Raw genomic sequence first — 23,974 nt, 5'->3', positions numbered from 1 at the left:
AAACTCACAATTATTAACAACCACACCTAAAGCAAAACCAAAAGAAACTAAACAAACAACTAGAATAGGAACAGAACCACAGAAATGGAGATCACATGGAGGGTTAGCAAAAGGAGAGTGAGAGGAGGAGAGATGGGGAAAAGGTACAGATAATAAGTAGCATAGATTGTAGGTAGAAAATAGACAGGGGGAGGGTAAGAACAGTATGAGAAATGTAGAAGCTAAAGAACTTATAAGTATGACACATGGACATGAACTAAAGGGGGGGAAGTGGGTGGGAGAGGGTGTACAGGGTAGAGGAGAGTGAAGGGGGAAATGGGATAACTGTAATAGCATAATCAATAAAATATATTTAAAAAAAAAGGTCATAGACTCAGACAGCACTATGATGATTGCCAGAGGAAAAGAGGGGCAGAGGGGAGGTAAAAGAGGGCAAAGGGGAGGTAACTGGTGATGTAAGGAGATGTGACTTGGGATGATGAACAATACAATATACAGATGATATATTATAGAACTATACGCCTAAAGCCTATATAACTTTCCATGGACATGAACAATGGTGGGGGGAAGCGCCTGAGGTGGGGGCAGGTGCTAGGTGGAGGGAGCAAAGGGGGAAACACTGGGACAACTGTAATTGCCTAGTCAATAAAATGTAATTTAAAAAAACCTATGTAACTTTACTAACCAATGACACCCCAATAAATTCAATAAAAAAAGAACTGTAGACTCTCAAAAATTAAAATAAGAAGATATAAGCAAACAACATAAAAAAGTATAGAATCATTTACAATACCTGTGGGTTACTCCCTCCATTTGAGATACAACCCTTGGTGAGTTTTCCAATTCCATCATCCCAGTCCCAATCATCTTCATCTTCATAATCCTCCTCTTCATCTTCTATCTCACCTTCATCCATCCTTTCATTCACATTATTTTGAAAGTCTTCACACAGAAAGTCATCTTCTTCTTTCCTTATCTTCCAGTTAATGTTTTCACTAGAAATAACAATGTTTTATCATGTTTACAGATATTCTAACTGGACTTACATATGTATTTATTTTTCAATATAACACATATGTAAGTCCAACTGATTACATTTATTTACAATATGATAAATTATACCTAAAAGGTTCCCTTACAATGTACCTGCCAATAAGTCAATCTTAACATGAAGTTTTCCTGTTTATTCAGAGATCCATTCAGGTTGTTTGCTTATTCTCGAGGTCATACTAAAGAAGTACATCAGGTGTTCCTGATGCACCTCTGCCTTAAGTTAGAATTTATATTGCTATCTTTTCTGTCGAATGAACTGGCTTTGATCAGTACTCCAGACCTTACTACAAAACTACTTACAGAACTGCCTAAAGAGTGGGTAAAAAAAATAAAATAAAGAATAAACCTTTCTGACAAAACTTGAAAATAAGTCTGAACCAGCTTGACTTTGAACTCAATACCACTTTGCAACATATGAAGCTGTATTCAAGATTCCTGTTATACAAAGAACTTCAAATCACCTTTGTTCATTAAGGGAAGAAATGGTGAATACAAGCACCACAAATGAGAAAGTAGGCTGGCTATAACTAAGCAGATGAAGGGATTGTCAAACCCAAACAATAGGCCCAAAGCAGAGAAAACACAATAGGGTGTTTTTGCCATGTAAGAATTCAGACCCAGTGTTAGTTACTGTATCTTCTTAGTTTTTCAAGAGAAGCCAGGGATATGGATTTTTGTGTAAAATCTCCCACTTAACTGGCATATTCAATTTTAACAAAACACTGTGTATACCTAACAAAACATGTCTGGTAATCAGATTCAACAGAGATACTACCAGTTTTAACATCTCATGTAGAGAACAAGGACAAAAATCATATAAAACAATTGCTAATACACATTACCAGCTTAAAAACTAAGATGTGAGTTTAATGAAATTCAGATTATCAAGATTATCAATCTTAACTTATTTATTAGCTACAGTTTACAGGGCTTCAAATCTCCATGGAATAATCATTAAATAGCTACTATTAGGATTTCATAAACATAATCCATAAATTGATCCTTCATTTGCTAGTAACCTAGAGTGGCATGTTAAATTTATACCTTCATTAACACTGGGACTTCTCAACCTCAGCTAGACAATTCTTTGTTGTAGGAGGTTGTCTTGTGCCTTGTTGGATTTTTAGCAGTATCTCTGGCCTCCACCTACCAGATGCCACTTAGTGCAGCCCCATTCTTAGTGGTGACAAACAAAAATGTCTCCAGAAACTGCCTAAAGTCATGGGAAGTGTGGGGGGTGTGGGGTGGTGCAAAATCAACTGGCTTATCTTTACAACTTCCAATGATGGATGGTAAACCAGTTCACACTTACTATCATTAATTACTTAACAGCCACACTAGTTGTATTTCTTCTTTCCCCTTAGAGTCTTCCCTAAGGTCTTTTGTATGCTCCTGTGTAAACATAAATATGGAATGTTCTCATTTCTCTGGCTAAATCCTACTTATCCTTCCAGTATTAGCTTACTATCACTTGCTCAGGTAAGTTTTCCCTATTCTTCACCCATTTCTCCTTTGTACTACTGACCCAATTATAATACAAATCATTTGTCTAATTATTTAATATGTTCACCCTGCTAGAGTACAAGGTCTTTGTCAGAGTGGTGTTTACCAATGCATCCTTACCAACACTAGATCTGACACATGGAAAGCAATCAACATATATTTACTGAAAAATCTACAACTAATAAAATTTATATATAATGAAACCTTATTGTAAACATAAAGATGTTTTTTAAAATTCTAAAATAATTGTTTCATTTTCTTTTACATAAGTTATCCTTAATTCCTTTTGCCTCATGTCCCACATCCAATCTACCACTAAATTGCCACTTCTACCTCCAGAACATATCTCTATGATCCTATCTCTAATGTACATCATCTATGAACTGAATTACTTTTTGTACTGCTTCCACTCTGCCTTCCAAAACCATCCTCTCCATAGCAGAGTGATTCCATTAAGTAATAAATCAGATAATGTCATTCCTCTGCTAAAATCTCCCTATGACTTTCTCTAAGACCTCGAATATCTCAATTCCTCACCACCACTTTTAAGGCTCTGCATGAGCTGGCCCGTTCTCACTTCTATATCGTTACCTATCATCTATCTTCTCAACTACCTCTGCTCTAGCCCATTAGATACTCCTTTCACAGCCAAGAGGGATCCCACCGTGGATACTGTGCACTTGCTGTATCCTCTTCCTGAATGGCTGTTCTTGCCTCTTCCTGAGGTTAGCTCATTCTTGTCGTACATTTTTGGACTTACCACCTCCTGACCAAATCACAACTTGGTCTATCAACCGTCTTAAATTATTTCCATAGCATACACCATTGTCTGTTGCTGTTTTCAATACTTCTCTGTACTACTCTGCCCTCCTTCTCAAGTAGAAGGTAAAAATTCAATGATAGGGACTTAATTTGTCTGGCTCATCACTATCTCCAACGCTAAGGACAAAATCTGGTATATATTAGACGCTCACGTGCTTTTGAACACTGAATATAGTTAAAGCGCAAAAACCTATGTTTCCCAATCGCTAATCCCAACTTGGCCTCTCAACAATGCTAGCCAACCTGGAAATCCTGCACCTCCTTGACAAGTGGCTTTCAATAAATAACTGCCGTGAACTGGGACGAAAATCACGGCTGGGAAGGAGAAAGACGCAAAAGGCCTTGAAGAGAGTTCCAGAGTGATTAACTACCAGTCTCCCTCTAAACCAGTGTTAACTCCCCCAAAGGAGGACGCGGCAGAGAGCAAAATCCCAACGGGAATCGGTATACTTAATCGCCTTCTACCTGTCGGAGGAGTCCGCGTCGTCGAACTGCCCGGGGACTACCCGACTCATCAGCAGCCGCCGGTAGTCCATTACTGAACGCGCAGAGCTTTAGCGCCACCGGAAGCCCCTCACCCGGAGCTGGGCCAGGAACCACAGAGAGTGAGTTCAACTTCAAGGCCTCTCCACGGATGTCCGCCTCGCACTTGAGTCCGTTCTTGAGTCCTTGTGCCAAATGCGCGCGCCACGTGCTTTATGGAACTAAAACCTACAGCCTTGGTACTGCCGCCCCCGCTCGACCGAAAACCTCACCCCACCGGAAATCTCGTTCTACCGGAAGTTCCGCCCTACCTTAGCTGAAGTTTGCGGTGGACGGTGCGCCAGAGGGACACATCGATGTGTGAGGTGAACTTGAATCACTTTCGTCGCTGAGCCCGTGCCCACCATATCATCAAGAGATTTCAGCTTCTGCACCCTGCTTTGTATGTCCCTCCCGTATAAGGACGTGCCTGCCAGCCCACAGTTTCTTCGGCTTGGGAGATCACGCTCGCCATTCTCACCGATGGTGACAGACTTCGAAGCCCCCCAGGCAGAGTCCGCTGGGTGCCCGGAAGCCTGCCTTGCGTCGTTCCCCGCCGAGATTGGCTGGCGTGGGCGGGTGTATGGGCGTACGTCACAGGAACGGTCCGAAGCGCCCACATCCCTTCTGCGACTTCTTAACAGCCATCCGCTGGTAACCTCGAAAACTTTTTTCCCTCCCGCAACACCTGGTGCGAGGGGGTGGGAGCAGAAATCCTTATTGTGGATGCAAGAAACGGCATGGACTCTGGAAGTGAGCACGCTTTTACGATTTAAAGCGTTTAGTGCATTGTTTTGAGGTGAAAATGAGTTGTGTTTAGAAACTTTGTCATACGGCTGAAAAGAACTTAAAAACAAAACCTTAGAGTTTTAACCGGTAACTCCAGTGACGCCTCTTTTTTTTCTGCATAACTCACTGATTATTTCGTACGGATTCTGCCCCCAGTCCCCAACGACAAACCCCGCGCAGCGAGGTCTCCGGAGTCGCTGTAGGGCCGAGCGAGGGTGTGGAACGCGAGGGCGGAAGCACCGGCGGCGGGCCGTCCCCTTAGTCTTCTCACGCGAGATCCAGTGACATTTTTTTTTAATGCCCATCTTAAAACAGGTTTTGAGTGTCTCTGGAATATCTATGCAACATTTGAATAAATATTTTAAAAGTGTAACATCTGGTAAAGTCAGAATGAAAGATGGAAAAAGTAAGCCTAACTTAAATTGGCTGATTGTGCTATACGAAGTTGTAAAAGTTTAATAGGAAGTTCTGGGTTCACAGGTTTAAGAAATAAGGCCCTTTCCGGTTTTTTTATTTTCATTTGGAAAACAAAAACAAGGTTTTCAAATTATATTCACCACAACATAGGTAGCATTTATGTGTTTGGAAAAAGGGGAAAATGTGAGCATAAAGTTGAACCATTCACCAACCCTTACTAGCCTGCTAGGCTCAGTGGCTTTTTTTATACTTAACCAAAGGATGACATAAGTTTGAAGAAACATAATCCTCAATAAATTATTTGTTAATAAAATAATTCAGGCAATTTGGTAGTAATTGTAGACTGAGAAAGTTTAATAGAAATAAATAATTAGAATGCAGGATTTATTAAAATTTACTTTGGCCAACACCGGTGGAGTTTTTTGCTGTAGAGGGGTATTGAAAAATGTAAATGGACTCCTCTCCAAGTATTTATAATCTGTATAATCCTTGAAATAAAGGTTACGACTAAAACAGTAAAACGAATAGGTACCAAATTGTGGGACAGATTTAGACTAAAGACCTTGTAGGAATTTTAAAAAATAGGTGAGTGGGTAGATAGGAAGGTTTTAGAAAAGAGAAGCACTTGCCAGGACAGACAAATGAAGTGGTAAGGAACAAGACCTATTTACAGGGAAGTGAGCCTGACTTTGCCAGAGCAGAGGAATATTGGCTAGGTAAAATGGGTTCAGGCTTTATAAAACCTAGGAAGTAAGGCAGAAGAATTTTAAGTCATTGTGATTGGACATCCTTTCCATCCTAATCCCCTAATAGACTTGAGGAATCACAAGAATGTGGACCAGTATGATGACTTAAGGGATGGAAAGAAAGCATGACTTAATGAAAATTGTTTTTAAACGGTAAATGGACAGGACTTGGTAACTGAATTAGCGCGGGGACAATGAGGTAGAAGGATGCCAAACTTTGAAACTCTAACTGCCTGAGAGAAAGTGTGGCATATGGAAGTGAGGGAAAATTCATTTACAATCTTGGATTTGAGTTGATAAAGAGATATGCAAATAGCACATACTAAGTAAATAGAAATACAGTGTTTGGTGGAACTTTATAGGTCTCTGATGATATTTTGTGAATGTCTTTTGATTAAATAACTTAGAGATCCCTTCACCTTCTGGGTCCCAAGGCTTTTATGTAATTATTGGATAGTAGCCACACATACTGATTTGCTTTTGTCCAAATTAGTATTTACTACCATACAAAGTTAACTTGGTGTATTCAGACAAATTTTTTTTATTTTTCCAATAACTTGATAAGTGAAATCTTAAAGTTAGAACAATAAACTTTCCTGTTTTCTTAATATGCAGAGGGATGGGGGGAAAGCTTTTTGTTTGCATATATTAATGGACCTTAAAATTATGTTTTTTTTAAAAGCCTTCCATCATTCAACAGTTAAGAACAAGAATTATCAAAAAGTTTGGTCATCATCCTCAGATCCTGTATATTTTGAAGTGGATGATTCTCGTGAAAGATTAGAAAGCATGTCAGAAGTGGATGCCATGAATTTCAGCAGTCTTTTTCAAGATTCAACACACACAAACTCTCCCTTCCATATGGAAACCAGCAGTACTACTGCAGACTTGCCTCAGGTGTGCATTGCTTATAAGTAATGGGAGGTACAGATGTATTTATCATTCACATTGTGTTCCATATGAAAATGTCTTAAAAAATACAAGGAACAATAAAGAAATGTCCAGTGGAGGCCTAGAAAAGAGAAATAGTAGAAATAGTTTTCAAGAAAGATAGAATTTACAAATAGAGTGTTAAAACTGATCCTTTCTAGCCTCTTCATGAAGTCCCATAAGTATAGCCAGAGGACATGCTGCAAAACTCAGACACAGAGTAAGGACAAGAACACAAGGAGCCTGACATCTGGTCTCTTTTCATTTAAGAAAATATTTGGTCATAATATGGTGCTAATCAGGACCCAAGTTACTATGTACTGAATTGTCTTGAATTATGTAAGTAAGGAGGTCCTCCCTCTTGGATTTCATTATAGAAAGTACTATATAGATCAGAGGAACGAAAGGCTAATTTTAGCTAAAAATGGTAATACCATGTAAGACAAGAGTTACAAGTGATCTCTGAAATTCAATGAGGAGTGGAGTCCCAAGAAGTCTGTATGAATATAACATCAATACATGTGAGTAGTGCTATTTTATTTTTTTAGTACATTATTCCTGATACTTTAAAAATCTAGTTAGGAGAAATGGTCTAAATTAGCAGTAAGTCCAAATAACATATAGTTATAAAATATAACTCAGTTTTTATTATACTTGAGGGATGTTCAGAAAGTGGAACAATGCTATGAAAAGCATATTTAATAGAGATTTGTAACCAGCTGACTTTAATAAGAGATAAGTACTTTTTTAGAGCATCATTTGCTTCCACATACTTGATATACTGTTCATGATTGAATCAATGTTTTCCTTAAACATTTAAAATATTTTTCTTACTATTTTATTTATACTGTTAATTTATGTAATAAATCCTCTCATCTTAGATAATATTAAAGTAACTTTGAGAATAAGCCCTAGATGAATTTTTATAGCTTTCTATTTTCTGGATTCAGATTTTACCTCATTACCATATCCCTATTTTGTATATCCAATGGTTAAAAACTTGAATAGACCATATTTAATTAACATCAAAGAATTGTCAGTAAGAGATATATAGGTTATCATGTACTCCTATGTTTATAGGAATACAATTTGACTTGCCAAAAAAAACCCCCGAAGTATTAAAATAGCAAGATACTTCTTTAACTCTCAAATTAAATATTATGACTTTATTAACATGATTTTACTAAAAGAGAGCTCAAATACGCAGTGGGAAAAGATACTAGAGACCACATTCCACCTGAGCAAGAAAAAATTCTGACAAAAATTACATAGCAATGTACAAATACCTTTAGAAGAAGCTTATGATGTTTGAAGTATTAATATTGATGCTTTTTTATTATTAATACAGACTGAAATAAAGACTGTAAAAAGGGAAAATGAGCCTAAACTCACACTTTCTGAAGAAATTTATAGCACACTAGATGATTTGTTAGGTGGTGAGTATGTCTTTATTGGCAATATACAAAGAAATTAAGATCTTTTTGTGTTCTATGTATAGATTAAACAAATAGATAAAGTTATACATATGTGTATATGTATAATGATGCTTTTTACATAAAATTTTAAAACAAAACAATACTGTATAACCACAGTTTGCACAGTGTCCTGCAGGATATTTTGAAATTTGAAGGAAACAGTGGTCCTAAACATTTCTTGAACACCACAAATTACTAGCATGAGATAGCTCACTATTTCAATGTACAGTGTCACCTCAGTCCTCAAACTTAATTCATTCTGGAAGGCTATTTGAAAAACAATTTGTTTGAAAACTGAATCACACCTGAGAGATGTGTAACTGATCATACAGGTGTCAGCATGAAAGGGTTATCAGGTTGAGAACCAAAGTTTTATTCAACAACCCAGGTGAGAACCAAATTGTTCAAGATGGGAGACATTCGAGAACCGAGGTTTGACTGTAAAACTATACTACAATCCTTTCTATGAACATCTTATTTACAAAGCTGTGGTTTTGGAGATTACTGTGATAAGAAGCAAGTATTGCATGAAAATCAAGGTGAAATAGAAACTGAGGGTTGGCCTTGTCCAATCTGTACAATCAAGTAATGAGTTTGGTTGTTTAAGAACAAAATAAAATATTTTTCTTTCAGTTTATGTGTATTTTGAAACAGCTATTAAATTGGTAGGACAAACAATTGTTAAGTTGTTTGAACTTAACTACTTAACAAATGAAACTGTTAGATGTAGGGGTTCTGTGAAAAAACTACTGAGATGTTAAGGTGTCACAGAATGAGAAAGTCTGGGAACTTGATATATATTATCTAGGGTATATAAGTGACTAGCAAAAGAAAATATGGATGGGAAGAATGAATATACACTAATTTCAGCAATAGTGGTTATCTCTGGGGAAGGAAAAAGGAAGAAATTTAGGTAGAAGTGAGGGATCGTTAATTAATTTTTCAGCACTATTTCTCTTTTGCCTTATTCGCTTCTGGTTTTTAAAAATATTAAATCTGGGTAGTTTGTCACATTGAGAAACTGTATATAGCATACCATTTAGAAGTAGTGTCCCAGAATCTTACCAGCTTTGTGATATTAGGCAAGTGATTTAACATCTCTTTTGTCTGTTTCCTTATCTGTAAAACAAAGATAATAATAGTACCCACATGGGATTGTTGTGAGATTAAACAAGGGTATGTATGTTTGCTGTATACTATTCACTATGCTTTTGTATTCTTTTGAAACATTTTATAATTAAAACATTTTAAAATTACAGTACAACAAAAGAATTTTGATGATATCTTGGACTTTGTTGTACCAGTATTTGACTGGAATAATATGTAACAAACTTTTTGAAGCAGTCATTTGAGAACTTCTCTCTCCTATGTAAAAAAGTTGTTTTGTTTGTTAGCACAAAGCCATGCTAAAATCCACTCAGTGCTAAAGGTTGAAATATATATAATTCTTAAAAGGCTCAAAAACTTTATTTCATAAATGTTAATGTAACTGTTAACACATAAATTTATGGTCAGCTAATTCTTATTTTCTTCTGTCTCTTTATAACAAGATGTCAACAATGGAAATTATTCACAGGATGTGCTAATGGGGCCCATTGACACCAGCATTTCTTCCTTCAGACAATGTGAACCCATTTGCAAATTTCATCAGACAAAAACATTTAATGATGAAATGATAAAATTTCAAAATCTGACAGATGGCATTCCTTACACAGAGAAATCAGAAATGCAAAGTCATGTATATAATTATGCAAAAGACAACAATATGAAGAAAGATTCAGTTAAGGAAGAAAATTCAGTGGAAACTAGCACTTCCACCAATGAAGACCAACTTGCTCCTGAATGTGTCAGGCAACCTCCTAGAAGTCCTCTTGGAATCCACTGCAGTAGAGAGACACTGAAATTCATGGACATGTCACTGGCTAAAAATACTGCCGAGGACTCTGCCCTCAACCCTAATCAACCTGAAAGCTTCTTGTGTAATGAATGTGTATACAGTGATGTTGAAAACTCATTTTATAAAGAGAATAGCTTTAACCAGTATGATCCAAGTGCTAATTATAAAACAGAGGAGGTAAGATTTTTCATGGTCAGTACAGTCTGTACAGTATTGAAGGATGTTTTATTTCCCAGCAAAATGTCAAATTTTTATTGTGTGTTTTCCATTGCCATTTAGTCCCCTCATACCCTTCTTCCCACCCCATAATCACCACAGTATTGTCCATATCCATGAGTCCTTTTTCCTTTTTGCTCAATCCCCCTACCCCACAGGTGGCAAACACAAGGCCTGTGGGCCAAATCTGGCCCTCCACCTTGTTTTATCTGGCCCAGCACCTTGTTTCTTCTACCCGGCATCAGCACTGAGCTCTCACTTAACTATTAAGGAATAGTTAAATTTATACAGTCCTAAAATTACATTTGGCCCTTTGAAGGCAACCGCAAGGCTAATGTGGCCCCAGTGAAAATGAGTTTGACACCCCTGGTCTACCCCTAACCTCCCCTACCCCTTAGCTGTCATCCTGCTCTCTATGAAGCTATCCCTATTTTGCTTGTTAGTTCAGTTTGTTCATTGGATTCCACATATGAGTGACATCATATGGTCTTTGTCTTTGTCTTTGACTGGCTGATTTCACTTACATAAGGTTCACCAGGTGTATCCATATTGTTACAAAGGGTAAAATTTTCTTTTTTTAAGGTGGAATAGTATTCCATTATGTAAATGTCCCATCATTGTTTTATCCACTCATCTACTACTGGACACTTGGGCTGCTTCCATATCTCAGTGATTGTAAATAACGCTGCAGTAAACATAGGGATGCTTATGATCTTTTGAATTAGTGTTTTGGTTTCCTTCAAATATATTCCCAGAAGTGGGATTGCTGGGCACAAAGGCAGAACCATTTTAATTTTTTGAGATATCTCCATACAGCTTTCCACAGTGGTTGCACCAGTCAGCAATCTGGTTCAAAAGAGTTTCCCTTTCTCCATATCCTCACTGGTACTTGTTTGTTAATTTATTGGTGATTCTGAATTTGCATTTATCTGATGATTAGTGATGTTGAGCATCTTTTCATATATCTATTGGCTACCTGTATGCTCTCTATGAAGAAGTATCTATTCAGGTCCTTAGACCATTTTTTAATTGGAGTGTTTATTTCTCTTTTGGTGCTAAGTTGTGTAAGTTCTCTATAAATATTGGGTATTAACCCCTTAACAGATGTATTAATGAATATATTCTCCCATTCTGTGGGTAGTGTTTTTATTTTGTTGCTGTTTTCCTTTGTAGTGCAAAACCTTTTTACTTTCATATAGTCCTATTTGTTTATATTTAATTTTGTTTCCCTTGCCTTGGGAGATAATATCTGAAAAAATACTGCTACAAGCAATGTCTGAGATTTTGCAGCCTGTTTTCTTCTATGATTTTTATGGTTTCCAGTCTAACATTTAAGTCTTTAATCCATTTTGAATTTATCCTTGTGTGTGGTGTAAGAAGGTGATCTAGTATAATTTTTCTGCATGGATTTGTCCAATTTTCCCAACACCATTTATTGAATGCACTATCTTTAGCCCATTGTATGTGCTTGGATGTTTTGTTTTAAGTGTATAATCTGAGACCTTTCCAAGTCATGATAAATTATTTAATCAGCACAAGGCACATTGCTTCTCTGGGGAAAATGCCTTTCTAGATCTTGATCAATTTAGAAATAAATTTTTCTAATAAAATCAAGCTCATAACTTGGAGATTTGCTCTACCAAATGATAATTTCTTTGAGTATCAGGGCTCTGTCCTACTTCTTTTATGCATTTTAGCATCTACATGGTGCCTTGACTATAATAAGCTCTTATATTTGGTGAATTAAGTTGGCTAGAACTCAGTATACAAGTAGAAAAATGTTGTGAAGAGCAAGGAATACAGAGGTATTAAATTATTTGACAAGAAATGCTTAAGATTTTTTTATCATATGGTATTTCTATTGGCAAGGAAAAATTTTTTTACCAAAGTGAAAACATTAACTTGTCTTTTGATTTATTAATCCTGTGCATGTAGTATCCTAAGAACACGAAAGATACTAACAGTGTAAATTCTGTGTGCTCTGACCAAAAAAATTTTTTAAAAATTGGCATGGGCAAGTAGAAAAAAATCAAATAATAGCATAAATAATATCTTTTTATTGTGAGTTTGATGAGAAAAGCTATGCTTATTATGCTTAATATGCAAGTATGACCGGTTTTTTGTTAATTTATTTGGAAGCAGCATTTATTTTTTTCCATTTTTCTTAATTGTTGTTCAGGTACAGTTGTCTCCATTTTCCCTCCACTACTCCCCTTTGGCTTTGTCCAGGTGTCCTTCATACATGTTCCTTGATGACCCTTCCCCTTTTTCCCTCTATTTTCCCCACCCTCCTCCCCTCTGGTTACTGTCTGTTCTTTATTTCAATGTCTGTGGTTATATTTTGCTTGCTTGCTTACTTGTTTTGTTGATTATGTTCCACTTATACACAAGATCATATGGTATTTGTCTTTCACCACCTGGCTTATTTCACTTAGCATAATGTTCTCCAGATCTATCCATGCTCTTGCAAAGGGTAGGAGCTCCTTCTTTCTTTCTGCTATGTAGTATTCCATTACTACATTGGTAAATGTAGTATGGTACATTGTACATATGGTACATTGTGTAAATGTACCATAGTTTTTGGTACACTCATTTACTGACAGGCACTTAGGCTGTTTTCAGCACTTGGCTATTGTAAATTGTGCTGCTATGAACATTGGGGTGCATATGTTCTTTTGAATTGATGTTTCAGGATTCTTAGGGTATAATCCCAGCAGTGGAATTGCCATGTCAAAGGGCAATTCTATTTTTAGTTTTCTGAGGAAATTCCATACTGTTTTCCACAGTGGCTGTACCACTCTGCATTCCCACCAACAGTGTACTAGGGTTCCCTTTTCTTCACAACCTGGCCAACACTTATTGTTTGTTGATTTGTTTATGATGGCCATTCTGACCAGTGTGAAGTGGTATCTCATTGTGGTTTTAATTTGCATCGCTCATGGCTAGTGATGCTGAGCATTCTTTCATATGTCCCTGGGCCCTTTGTATGTCCTCCTTGGAGAAGTATCTGTTCAGGTCCTTTGCCCATTTTTAATTGGGTTGTTTGTCTTCCTGGAGTGGAGTCATGTGAGTTCTTTATGTATTTTGGAGATCAAACCCTTGTCCAAAGTATCATTTGCAAATATATTTTCCCATCAGGTTGGTTCCCTTTTCATTTTGCTGATGTTTTCTTTAGCCATGCCGAAGCTTGGAAGCAGCATTTAAAAGAGGACTTTATTTCCCTATATTTGTTTCTGGAAAATAACACTTTAAAAATCTGTTTAGTTGGGATTTCCAAAGAGTATCCCTTCCTATTTCCATTACATTTACTCATTTATTCATTCAGTCATTAAATACTTTCAGACATCTAATAAAGGCTAGGCCCTATGCTGTGTGTTGGTTATATAATAGTTAAAAAAAAAGATGTAAATTTTGTCATGAAAATAACATCCTACTAGAAGAGATAGACATTACTCAAATAATTACACAAATAAATGCAGACTTTCAACTATGGTAAGTATCATGAATAAAATTTACATATAAAGTGTAAGTAGCCCTGGCTGATATGGCTCTATGGGTTGAGCATCGGCCTGCAAACTGGAAGGGCCACTGGTTCCATTCCCCATTAGGGCACAGGCCAGGGTTGAAGGCCAGACCCCTAGTTGGGGGGCATGCAAGAGGCAACCAATTGAAGCTTCTCTTGCACACTGATATTTCTCTCCCTCTCTTTCCCTCTCCGTTCCCCTCTCTCTCAAAAGTAAGTAAAATCTTTTAAAAACTAAAGTGTATGTAAATACACTATATTTAACATTATGTAAAATTACATACAAACTTGCAGCAATGATTGGTGCTGCAAATAAAAGTAAGGTAGGTGTCTTACAGCCTTGCTCAGAGAGTTTGGGGAAGGCTTCCCAGATGTAGTGGGAATTGAGCTGAACTCTGTAAGATGAGTTGGAGTTAATTCGTTAACTGGGGTTAGAAGAGCCTTCCATGCAGAAGTAATGTGCAAAAACTCCATGGCTGCAGGGAGCATGGTCCCTACTAGGTCCTGAAAGAAGACCATGGTTGCTGAGTTGGAGGGAGCAACAGGGATGTAGTAGATGAAGATGGAGAGTAGCATGGATCAAATATCAAGATCAGATATTAGAACCTTGTAGGTTCCAGTAGGGATAGTTGTCTTTATCCTAGAACAATGAAGAAACATTAAAATACAGAGGTTCAGCCCTGGGCAGGTGGCACAGTTGGTTGGAGCATTATCCCATGCACCAAAAGTTTGCAAGTTCCATTCCTGGTCAGGGCACATGCCTAGGTTGTGAGATTGATCCCCAGGCAAGGTGTGTACAGGAGGAAACTGATGGATGTTTGTCTCTCACACTGATGTGTCTGTCTGTCTGTCTGTCTCATCAGTAAACATATCCCTGGGTGAGGATTAGGAAAGTAAAATAGAAAATATAGGGGTCCAACATCTAAATTCTAGAAAGTGATACAGCCCACTCCTATAAATACCTTTTACTGTTTTTTAAAAATATTTTACTGATTACACTATTACAGTTGTCCCATTTTCCCCCTTCACTCCCCTCCACGCTTCACACCCTCTTCCACCCACATTCCCCCCTTTAGTTCATGTGTGTCATAAGTTCTTGAGCTTCTACATTTCCCATATAATTCTTGCTCTCCCCCTGTCTATTTTCTACCTACCGTCAATGCTACTTATTCTCTGTACCACCTTTTCCCCCTCTCTCCTCCTTCCACTCCCCTCTTGCTAACCCTCCATGTGATCTCCATTTCTGTGGTTCTGTTCCTGTTCTAGTTGTTTGCTTAGTTAGTTTTTGTTTTTGTTTTAGGTGTGGTTGTTAGTAATTGTGAGTTTGCTGTCATTTTACTGTACATGTTTTTTATCTTCATTTTCCTAGATAAGTCCCTTTAACATTTCATAAAGTAAGGGCTTGGTGATGATGAACTCCTTTAACTTGACCTTATCTGAGAAGCACTTTATCTGCCCTTCCATTCTAAATGAAAGCTTTGCTGGATAGAGCAGTGTTGGATGGAGGTCCTTGCCTTTCAAGACTTGGAATACTACTTTCCGGCCCCTTCTTGCCTGCAAGCTCTCTTTTGAGAAATCAGCTAATAGTCTGATGGGAACTGCTTTTTAGGTAACTGTCTCCTTATCTCTTACTGCTTCTAGGATTCTCTCCTTCATTTTTACCTTGGCTAATGTAATTATGATGTGCCTTGGTGTGTTTCTTCTTGGGTCCAACTTCTTTGGGACTCTCTGAGCTTCCTGGACTTCCTGGAAGTCTATTTCCTTTGCCAGATTGGAGAAGTTCTCGTTTATTATTTGTTCAAAAAACTTTTCCACTTGTTGCTCTTTTTCCCCTTCTGGTACCCCTATAATTCAGATATTGGAACATTTAAAGATGTCCTGGAGGTTTCTAAGCCTCTTCTCATTTTTTAAAATTATTTCTCCATTCTTTTCTGTTTGCTTATTTCTTTTTTCCTTCTGGTCCACTCTATTGTTTTGAGTCCCAGTTTCCTTCCCATCACTATTGGTTCCCTGTTCATTTTCCTTCATTTCTCTTATCATAGCCTTCATTTGTTCATCTAATTTGTGACTGAATTCAACCAATTCTGTGAGCATCCTGATCACCAGTGCTTTGAACTGTGTATCTGATAGGTTGGCTATCTCTTGGTCACTTAAAAGTATTGGCTCTGGGGCTTTGATTTGTACTTCCATTTGAGCCATTTTGGGGGGGGGGGGCGGGAGGTCTGGTTGCACCTGTTATGTAGTGAGGGGTGGAGCCTTAGGTGTTCTCCAGGGTGGGGCAACCCAGTTGCTGTGTTGCCACGTTGTATGTGGGGGCAGGGTCCAAGAGAAAACAATGGTGCCTGCTTCTCTCTCTGTCAGATTTAAGTCCCTTCTGCCACTTCCCTCAAGCTAAGTGGGACTTTGTGGTGCTAATTCCCTTGTGGGTGGGCTTGTGTATGTTCTAGGACACTGTGGGTCTCTCCCACGCACTCTTCTTTGAGGCTGGGAATCTCCCTGCACCTCAATCCCCACAGGTGTTTTCAATCAGTGTCTTGAAGTTCTGTTTCCTGGTGCTGGGACCCTGGGTTGCACAGTCGGTCTCACTGTCCAATTTCACCTGGTTTATCTGTGCGCAAATGTGGCCCAGACAGCCAGGTGCCTTGCACGCAGTGCCTCGCTTCACAGTCTCAGCCTCACTGAGTCTGCCAGCTGCCTGTGTGCCTAGGGTCTGCCCACTGGGGTCTTGTGTCCAGATGCCTTACGCGTCTGGTGCCACCACTTTTTGTGCCGCAACCCCTCTCTGCCTAGCTGGATGAACGTGTCTATTTTAACTCTTTGGTTGTCTGACTTCCATACAGTTTAATCTTCTGTCACATCTGGTTGTTATCTTATTTCTAAATTGTTGCTGACCTTATTTTGGTAGTGGGAAGAGGCACAGTGTGTCTACCTACACCTCCATCTTGACTGGAAGTCCTTTTACTGTTTTTTTTAATGTAATATTCATTTCAGCTTTGTTTTACTACAACGTACTGTCCTTTTTAACTCCCCACCCCAAACCTGTATTTTGGGCAGAAATCAACCACAGGACATGTTCACCTAGCATTCTAATGTTTACGAGAGTCATAGCACAATGAGATAATGGTTTAATGAAGAATGAAAAAAGGATTCAAAAGAGGCCTCAGAGTCTGTAGGGTAGTTTATAAATTTGTTTTAATTTATGTGAAGTCAAAGAATGAATGTTATATGTGTCCAGAAAATTTTGTATCAGAGAAGATGGTGAGATTATCAGCGTTTAATTTCTTTGTAAAAGTAAATAGGATACATATTTTTATCATACACCTGTTGTTTGTGCTCTGCTATGCTGTTAGATGCTATACGTACATTTAGCAATTAATACTTAAGTGTTTTTGTTAAGTAGGTGTTATTATTGGAAGTATGTGTAGTTATTTTATGGCTGAGGACACCAAACTAGGGATCTACCATTCAAAGCCAGCTCTAACTTCAAAGTTCAAGGTAATTCTACTCTTTCACTCTTATTCTTAATTTATAGGTTGCAGTTTCTTCAAAAGGGATACAGAATTCTGGGGAGATTCCTGAGATGTCAGTCAGTCACCAAAAGGAAGTCGCAGTGGAGGACATGGAGGGTCTAGAGATTGTGTCAACTTGTTCTCCTGCAGGCATTGCTTGGAGTGGTGGGGCATCTTGGGAGGATTGTGAGATACCTGAGGCAGAGCAAAGCTTGGAAAACTTACAGCCTCTGGAAGAGGATATGGCTTTAAATGAAGTCTTACAGAAATTAAAACATACTAACAAAAAGCAGCAAACTCTGATCCAAAACCTACAGTGTACAAACATGTATTTAGAGAAGAAAGTTGAAGAATTACTGGCGAAGACTAACAAGCAGCAGGTGTTGGTTGATATTATAAATAAGCTAAAGGAAAATGTCGAAGCATTAATTGAAGACAAATACAGAGTAATGATAGAGAAAAGTGAAACTGACAAGACATTGCAGAATTTACATGACATTTTAACTAACACCCAAAAACATCTTCAGGAATCTAGAAAAGAAAAGGAAATCTTACAGATAGAGCTTAAGAGGATCAAGGAAAATTATGTTTGTCTACAGGAAAGGTACGTAACTGAAATGCAACAAAAAAATGAAACTGTTAGTCAGTACATAGAGATGGGCAAAGCCTTAAGCAAGAAAGAAGAAGAGGTAGAGAGACTACAGCAACTCAAAGGAGAATTGGAAAATGCCACCACTTCTGCTTTGGACTTACTGAAAAGGGAAAAAGAGTCCCGAGAACAAGAGTTCCTGTCTTTACAGGAGGAATTTCAGAAACGTGAAAAGGAAAACCTAGAAGAAAGACAGGAACTGAAATGTAGACTTGAGAAATTAGTAGCTCAATTTAAAAATGTGCAATTTGTATCTGAAAGTGAAAGGGCCAAGAATACAAAGCTTCAGCAGAAGATCAATGAAGTAAAAAATGAAAATGCAAAACTTCAGCAGCAGGTTGCAAGGAGCGAGGAGCAAAATTATGCCCCTAAATTTGAGATAGCTCAGCTAAAGGAGCACTTAGAGGAAGTAATGAAATCAAATACCTCAAAGGTACTGTCACAAATTCAGAATCTCTAATGCAGAATTTCAGGGGTTTCCAGTAATCTGGTGATGCATCTTTAGGCATGATAATTTTTTTTGCAGAAAGAATTATTAAGCAGAAAGAATGGAAAATGAACCGCAGGTTTGGAGAAGTTACTTTGGTTCTTGGGTACTTATATTAAAGAACAGCCATTTCAAGTCTCTTGTGATTGTTATGGTAAAGATGAAAATTAATGTTGGAAATTTTTGGCTACCTCTGACCAATAATCTGAAGCATTCTTTGAGAAAGGATTTTTCTAAGTGGGGATTTTAATCTTTTCAACAATAAAAGTAAATAATATAATTGGATATTTGGTTTACCAACCTATATCACATTAATTTTGTAAAATTATAAACATTTTTATTGAGATACAATTGATAACATTAGTTTCAGGTGTACAACATAATGGTTTGGTATTTGTATACATTGTAAAATGATCACAGTAAGTCTAGTTAACATCAATTAAAAACTGTGAGAGTATGAGAGCCTCATATCAATATTTTTCAAGGGACTGTAATTTGGTATTCTCTGCAGTTCAAATGGCTGTTTTGGCAGCCAAGAACCTGGAAGCATGTCCTGGAAGTAGTAACTTTCACAAGAGAGAGTAAACCTATTTCAGTTGTATAGACCTGCCTTAAAATAGTAGTATGATCTTAAGAACTTTGACTACTTAGAAAGAAGGCTAATCGGAACAAGAAAAATGTCTAAGTTTATTTTTTATATTTGTTATACCTTGAGCTGATCTTTTGCCTTGAAAATGTACTGGGTGGACTCTCTTTCATGAATCTGTAATCAGTACATATACTCGCACATACTGTTGGCAAGTACGGTAAATAATTCTATTTTTAATGATTCTTAGGAAACCACTGTCTCTGTTTAAAAAATTTTCTCTGTCATCTTTTCTCCAGAAAGAAGGAAGAATTATCTAAGCCAGTGGTTCTTAAACTTTAGCATTCATCAACATCAGCTGTGAAAATGCAGATTGTCGGGGCCCAACCCAGAGTTTCTGATTCAGAAGGTGTGTGGTGGGGCCTAAGAATGTGCATTTCTGACAAGATCTTAGGTCTCACTGATGTTGCTAGTCCAGGAATCACACTCTGAGAACCACTAACATAAGCAAAGATGACATTAAGTTTAGCTGCTAACCAAATCATAATAGTTTTTAAAGCAGTAAACTCTGAACGAATTAGTGTAAATGTACAGAAGTTTATCACAGTATATGAACTTTTTCTTGAGCTTTTTAAAAAATAGTGTAAAATTTTTTGTTTTCTCTTAACTAATCAATTTCTTTAGTATCCCCAAATCATCCTTACTCTGCTTTTAGTTTTGCTTTTTATTAACTCTAGGTCCATTTTCTCAAAGTGTGGTCTGAGAGTGTTTGTGAGGTCAAAAATATTTTCATAGTAATATAAAGATGTTATTGCCTTTTTCACTTTCATCCTTCGACAAGTATACAGTGGAGTTTTCCAAAAACTAAGTGACATGTGATGTAATTGTTTTCATGGCTGATAGAATGTGTGAAGCAAATACAGAGGCCAGCTGTCTTTCATCAAGCCAGTGTTAAAACATTTGCAAAAAACGTAACAGTCCCACTCTTTTCATTTTTTTTTTGAAAATGCAGCAATATTTTATTAAATTTTTATTTATATTGACAAAATAGAGTTATTGTTATTTAAAAGTAAATATTTTTAAATGTTCTCACTTTTAATTTCTAATGCAGTAAATATTAATAGATATAACTTACACGAACAAGATGTTTTTGAGGTCCTCAATAATTTTTAAGGATATAAAGGGGTACTGAGAATCAAAAAGTTTGAGAACCACAATCCAGAGCTTTTAGGAGTGGTATTTTAGTCAGCATTTTACTTTAAAAGTAACCCGGATTCTGTCTTATTGTGACAAATCCGAATTGTGTACACATAGGATGCAAAGATGATACATTCTAATTTGTTCCTGAATTACTCACCTTATGAAGAAGAGAGCCTGAATCCCCCAGATGTGAAAAGGACTTTCCAGCCGGCCTTCAAAATTCACAATCTTATGGCTCTGATGACAAGACTTCTCACATGCCAGGTAATTTTAACAAATGGTTATTTTTATTGGGTGAGGGAGAAATTACCGAGGTTGGACTTAAACCAAAAGAGGCAATGGGAGGTGACAGAATTAAGTCATGAAATAAAATAATGGAAGATAAAATAAAGACCCTTAAACCAACCAATCAGCCTTTTCTTCCACCTATTGCTTTCTTCTTCAACACCTAAATCCCACAAGTCTACAGTATAGTAATGTAATAAGATAAAAAATAAAGACTCCTAACTCTTCATTTAGCACTTCCCATTTTCAGGAAAGCTCTTTCAGAGCAGTAGTCTTACACTCTGGATCTGTCTGCTCCTATGGATAAGTTATTGTTCCCATTAATGAGCTGTTTACTATTTACCCAATCTAAAAATATTGCTTTGGGGCAAAGGGGAGGACAGTGTGGAGCTGTGTACATTAGTAGAATGAAAATGAAGTAAGTATCAGATGAGTTTGAATCCTGACTTCACTACTTACTGGGTATGTGACTGGGCCAAGTAACTTTACCTTAGTTTCCTCCTCATATGTAGTGGAATGATACTTGCTGCTACCCTGGAAGGTAAGGAGCACCACGTTTAATGAGAACATATTAAAGGACGTGACACTTGATAGTTTCTCAAAATAGCTAGCTCTCTTTCTTCTACCTTTCTTCTATTTACATTTCTTTGATCTTAAGTGCACCCATCTGAGCCAAAGTTTGATGGCATAGGTTTGTGATGTTCCCGATCCAGCACAAGCCTTATTTCTATTTTGTCTTAGTTCAGATGTGATGAACACTAGCATTTATTGAATGTGACACACCGAGCTATGTGTTTTATGCAGAGCTCACAAAGTAGTGGCCCACAGACTATATCTACCTAAAGTTGTGTGTTTAAATATTGGGATTTGATTGTGGCACAGTATCTTCTTGGCTGCAAAACTTTTCACTGCACCTTGTCCTTCAAATGTATGCTTACTCACCATATTTGCTTGGTTTTCTCCCATCTCGCTGATGGCAACTGTTCTTTCTCAGTTTTATTTGCTGACTGCTTCTCCTCTACCAGACCTCTCAGTAATGAAGTATAGATCTTCTCAGTACCAATATTACATTTGTTTATTCTGTCTCCCACCCCACCAGGACATAAGCCTTGAAGATGAGAGACCTGGTATGCTGTATGTCCCATATACCTCACACTGATTAAGCTTCTAATAGGCAAATATTTGCTGACTTCCCAACCTGTTCTTGAAGCCATTCAGGTTTACTGCTTCTCATGGATTAGCTCTTACATGATTCTTTATATTTTTTATCAGGCTTTTAAAAAATATGGATAAATAAACCAAGGCTTAGAATCATTGAGTTTCTTGTCCAAAGTCACATACGATAAAATGGTTGAGCTCAGGCAGAATCTCCCAGGCAGTCTGACTCCTGTGCATGCACTTTTGATCCTTAGGTTATTTTGGTACAAGTACCTTCATTCTAGAGTTTTATTGTATTGAGGATGTCTGATTATTTTAGTATCAGTTACAATAATTTGTCTAGAATTTGAATTCGTAAACTAACTAGGTTAGGAAGGGGTGAATGTATGAATGCATGAGCATGTATAGTTATTATAAATGAATATTAACCTCCCAGTGATTATATTAACCTCTCCCAATAACAATTTATGTACAAGTATAAATCTATATGAAATCTTTCCACACTAACCCTTTATTGGATGTCTCATGATGAGTAATTAAAGAATTGAGTTCAATATTATTTAACCTTCTTTGGTTTGATCACTTATTTTGGGAGGGAGATTTGTTTCATTTGTTTTTCCCTTTTAACTTTACTGAAAACATTTTAAACTAGCTTCTCAAACTGTTATCTTTAGGACATCAGCAATCTTACTGCTGAACATTTCAAAGAAAGTGAGAAAGTTAGTGATACAATGCTGCAAAAATTGAAGAGTTTCCATCTTAAAAAGAAAAATTTAGATGAAGAGGTACTGTATGTATTCTTTGTTCTAAAAATTATATCACTCTGATTGGGTAGCTTAGTTGGTTAGAGCATCATCCCTATGTGCTGAGGTTGCAGGTTCAATTCTCCGTCAGGGCACATACAAGACTAGAACAATGAATGCATAAATAAGCAAAACAACAAATCAGTATCTGTCTCTCTCTCAATTAAAAAAATTTTAATAAAGATAAAAATTGTACTATTTTTAGTGAAAAAATAGTCAAAGTAAAAGGTAGTATAAATGTATCCTAAAAAAGAGAATCCTAAAATTTGGATTTTTTTTAAAAGAATTGTTTTTGTGCACCCTGGCTGGTGTGACTTAGTTGGCTGGGCATTGTCCTGCAAACCAAAAGGTCACCAGTCAGGACACATGCTTGGGTTGCAGGCTCTCTCCCTGGTGCTTATGGAAGGCAACAGTCAATCTTTCTTTCCCTGTATTTCTCTCTCCCTTCTCTTCTCTGTAAGAAATAAAAAATAAAATAAGAATTGTTTTTGTGGACCAGATTATCTTTACTATGGCTCTCACTAAGGAGATATATTGTGGAACATTTGACTTGTATAATAATGTAGGTCTGTATTAGAAAGTCTTGTTCATCTACCAAAAATTTTGGTATGATTATTTTTTCACTTTTGCATGGCATTACTGATTTCTGAAGAATAGTGTATTTTGTCATTTTTATAGTGATTACAAACTTTATCACTTGGAATAATGTACAAACTGAAAACAAATAATTTTATTTTTCATGTGGAACAAGGGTAAGGAAGAGGCTCTTGAAATTTCTTCAATTATTCTTTTCTTGGTATAGTGTTACAGAGATTAAAAAATAAAATTAAGAGAGTAAGTTAAGTCTTGGCTGGTATGGCTCAGTTGGTTGGAGTGTTGTCCCATAAACTGAAAGGTTGCTGGTTCAATTCCTGGTCAGGGTGCACCTAGGTTGTGGGTTTGGTCCCTGGTTGGGGCACATACAAGAGGCAGCTGATGGATGTTTCTCTCCCTCTCCCTCTGTTCCCCGCCTCTCTAAAATCAATAAGCATGTCCTCGGGTGAGGATAAAAAAACACGGAGAGAGGAAGTTAGATAGGGATGGTGATAACAGAATGTTAACTTGTGACATTTTTAATCTGAGAGGAATACAAAAGTGACAAATTTATCTAGCTAAAAGAATAAAACATACTTAAATCTGAAATCTTGAATTATTACAACAAACTTAGTTCCGTGCTATCAGGAAATCACTTCTGTGAACTGAGAAGAGAGAAAATCAGTGTTGCAGGTATTCTGAGGAAACTCTTTGGTCTCCTAGCTAACCTGTAGAGAAAAGGATCAAGAAATAAACAAAAATGCACAGAAATTACTGGCCTCCACTTCTTAAACCCATCTTCAAAAATAAGCCCAGTTGAGGGTTGGAGCG

General features: G+C 37.2%; 2 protein-coding genes across 12 annotated transcripts in view; one reads left to right on the top strand and one right to left on the bottom strand.

Annotated features, from left to right (window-relative positions):
- RIOK1 (RIO kinase 1) overlaps positions 1-4,148 on the bottom strand; it is a 33,339-nt gene extending 29,191 nt beyond the window's left edge. Inside the window, exons 1-2 of the mRNA XM_028513273.2 lie at positions 3,844-4,148; positions 794-995 (exon numbers count right to left, since the gene is read on the bottom strand). Coding sequence (XP_028369074.1) covers positions 794-995; positions 3,844-3,914 — 273 coding nt within the window. The 5' untranslated portion in view covers positions 3,915-4,148. The remainder of the gene's footprint in view (positions 1-793; positions 996-3,843) is intronic.
- CAGE1 (cancer antigen 1) overlaps positions 4,139-23,974 on the top strand; it is a 50,891-nt gene continuing 31,055 nt past the window's right edge. For 5 of the 11 annotated variants that reach the window (XM_036026528.1, XM_036026532.1, XM_036026530.1 and 2 more), the window contains exons 1-6: positions 4,139-4,653; positions 8,131-8,218; positions 9,808-10,331; positions 17,426-18,484; positions 20,439-20,588; positions 22,442-22,552. In XM_036026528.1, coding sequence (XP_035882421.1) covers positions 4,306-4,653; positions 8,131-8,218; positions 9,808-10,331; positions 17,426-18,484; positions 20,439-20,588; positions 22,442-22,552 — 2,280 coding nt within the window. In that variant the 5' untranslated portion in view covers positions 4,139-4,305. Of the gene's footprint in view, positions 4,654-6,534; positions 6,750-8,130; positions 8,219-9,807; positions 10,332-17,425; positions 18,485-20,438; positions 20,589-22,441; positions 22,553-23,974 lie in introns of those variants that run through there. The other 6 variants (XM_036026533.1, XM_028513326.2, XM_028513325.2 and 3 more) reach the window with 6 other exon arrangements.

Source organism: Phyllostomus discolor, chromosome 5 (assembly GCF_004126475.2).
Source record: "Phyllostomus discolor isolate MPI-MPIP mPhyDis1 chromosome 5, mPhyDis1.pri.v3, whole genome shotgun sequence".
In the NCBI taxonomy this organism is placed as follows: Eukaryota; Metazoa; Chordata; class Mammalia; order Chiroptera; family Phyllostomidae; genus Phyllostomus; species Phyllostomus discolor.
Note: the sequence above shows the minus strand (reverse complement) of the source record. Positions and strands in the feature narration are given on the sequence as shown.